This window comes from Mesitornis unicolor, unplaced genomic scaffold (genome assembly GCF_000695765.1).
Source record: "Mesitornis unicolor isolate BGI_N332 unplaced genomic scaffold, ASM69576v1 scaffold34744, whole genome shotgun sequence".
NCBI classification, from domain to species: domain Eukaryota; kingdom Metazoa; phylum Chordata; class Aves; order Mesitornithiformes; family Mesitornithidae; genus Mesitornis; species Mesitornis unicolor.
Genome location: NW_010178627.1, coordinates 435 through 1,759, shown reverse-complemented (window position 1 = coordinate 1,759; position 1,325 = coordinate 435). Strand labels below are relative to the sequence as shown.

The following is a 1,325-nucleotide window of genomic DNA, read 5'->3' as shown; positions in this document are numbered from 1 at the left end:
GGGGCGAGGAAAGCGGGGGCCGCGCCGCTTCGATTTCCTGATAGATCCCGCCGGTGCTGCCATAACCCTAATGAAAGCAGTAAGCAGTTAGGTATTAAGGGAGATTTATGCAGGGATGCTTTTAACGTGGAGGAATGGATTTTGCAATGCATACGGCACCTTCTTTCTAAAAGCAATCAATATGGTTACGAACGGCCGTTATAAATTAGGTGGTTTAAGCCAGATAGGGCTTTTTTTACACCGGAACGTAAATCAGGGGCTCTCCGGCACGGCAGGGCTGTAAATCTGCTCCTGCACCCGCCTTGCCGGAGTCGTTGCTGTTCTGCCTGCTAAACTCCTGTTTACCCGGCGCCATCAGCATCGCTTTTCCTCGCTGTAATTTTGCACTCGGCGGAGGGTGATAAAATGAACCCACTTAATTCCTTCCTGGGCCCGGAGCTGGAAATCTCCCGTCTTTTGGAGCCATGCCCCGACACCGGCCCCAGAGCCATGTGGTGACGGAGGGTGGCATTTGGGCTGAGAGTGCAGGAGCCCCTTGGCTGGGCAGGGAGGCAGTTTGGGGATTCAAGGGGTTTGTGGCATGGCTGTGCTTTGGGGAACCCCTAACACACAGGTTGAGCTCCGTGCATGCAGGTTGTGCCCTTGGAGTTGGAGCAGGACCATGTGATGGGGTTTCACCTGTGCCCGGGTGCACAGGCAGTGGGTGCTGGGGGCGGTTTGGTGCCCACCAGTGCAATTTGGCCTCCCCAGCACCCAAAACCCCACAGCCCCATGCTCACCTCTTGGTTTCTCCCGCCCCGACCCACTCCTCTGGCAGTGACGGAGACTCGGACGTGGACTCGGAGCTGGAGGAGCGCGTGGACGGGGTGAAGTCCTGGCTCTCCAAGAACAAAGGCTCCTCCAAAGCACTCTCGGATGACGGCAGCCTGAAGGGCAGCAGGTGGGTGCTGGGATGGGCATGGGGCTGTGCTGGGGGATGGGGTGAGCACCCATGGGATGTGATGCTCTGGGTGCTGCGTGGCTGGACAAGGAGGGCAAGCGGCTTGGTTTCCATTGTGGACACATGTCCCCCCACTTAAGGGGACCTCCGTGATCCCCTCCCCAGCCTCCCACTCACTGCAGCACCAGGACCCAGCCTGGAGGTACATAGGCATCTATAGCCCCCCTTCCCCCCACCCCATCTGCCTCCCCAGGGGGTCACAGTGGTGGGCTCCAGCCCTGTGCGTCATCCCCTGGATCCCCAATCTGTTCTCTCCTCCTCGGCTGCTCCACTGCATCCCTCCCCATCTGCTGACGTAGCCCCAGCAAAGGTGATGGGGGTGGTC

General features: G+C 59.2%; 1 protein-coding gene across 1 annotated transcript in view; it reads left to right on the top strand.

Moving 5' to 3' along the window:
- Positions 1–940, top strand: part of LOC104539086 (unconventional myosin-XVIIIa-like) — a gene marked incomplete at both ends in the record, with an annotated part of 4,719 nt that extends 3,779 nt beyond the window's left edge. Inside the window, one exon of the mRNA XM_010182524.1 lies at positions 818–940. Within this exon, the coding sequence (XP_010180826.1) occupies positions 818–940 (123 nt within the window). The remainder of the gene's footprint in view (positions 1–817) is intronic.
- Between the last annotated feature and the right edge of the window lie 385 nt (positions 941–1,325).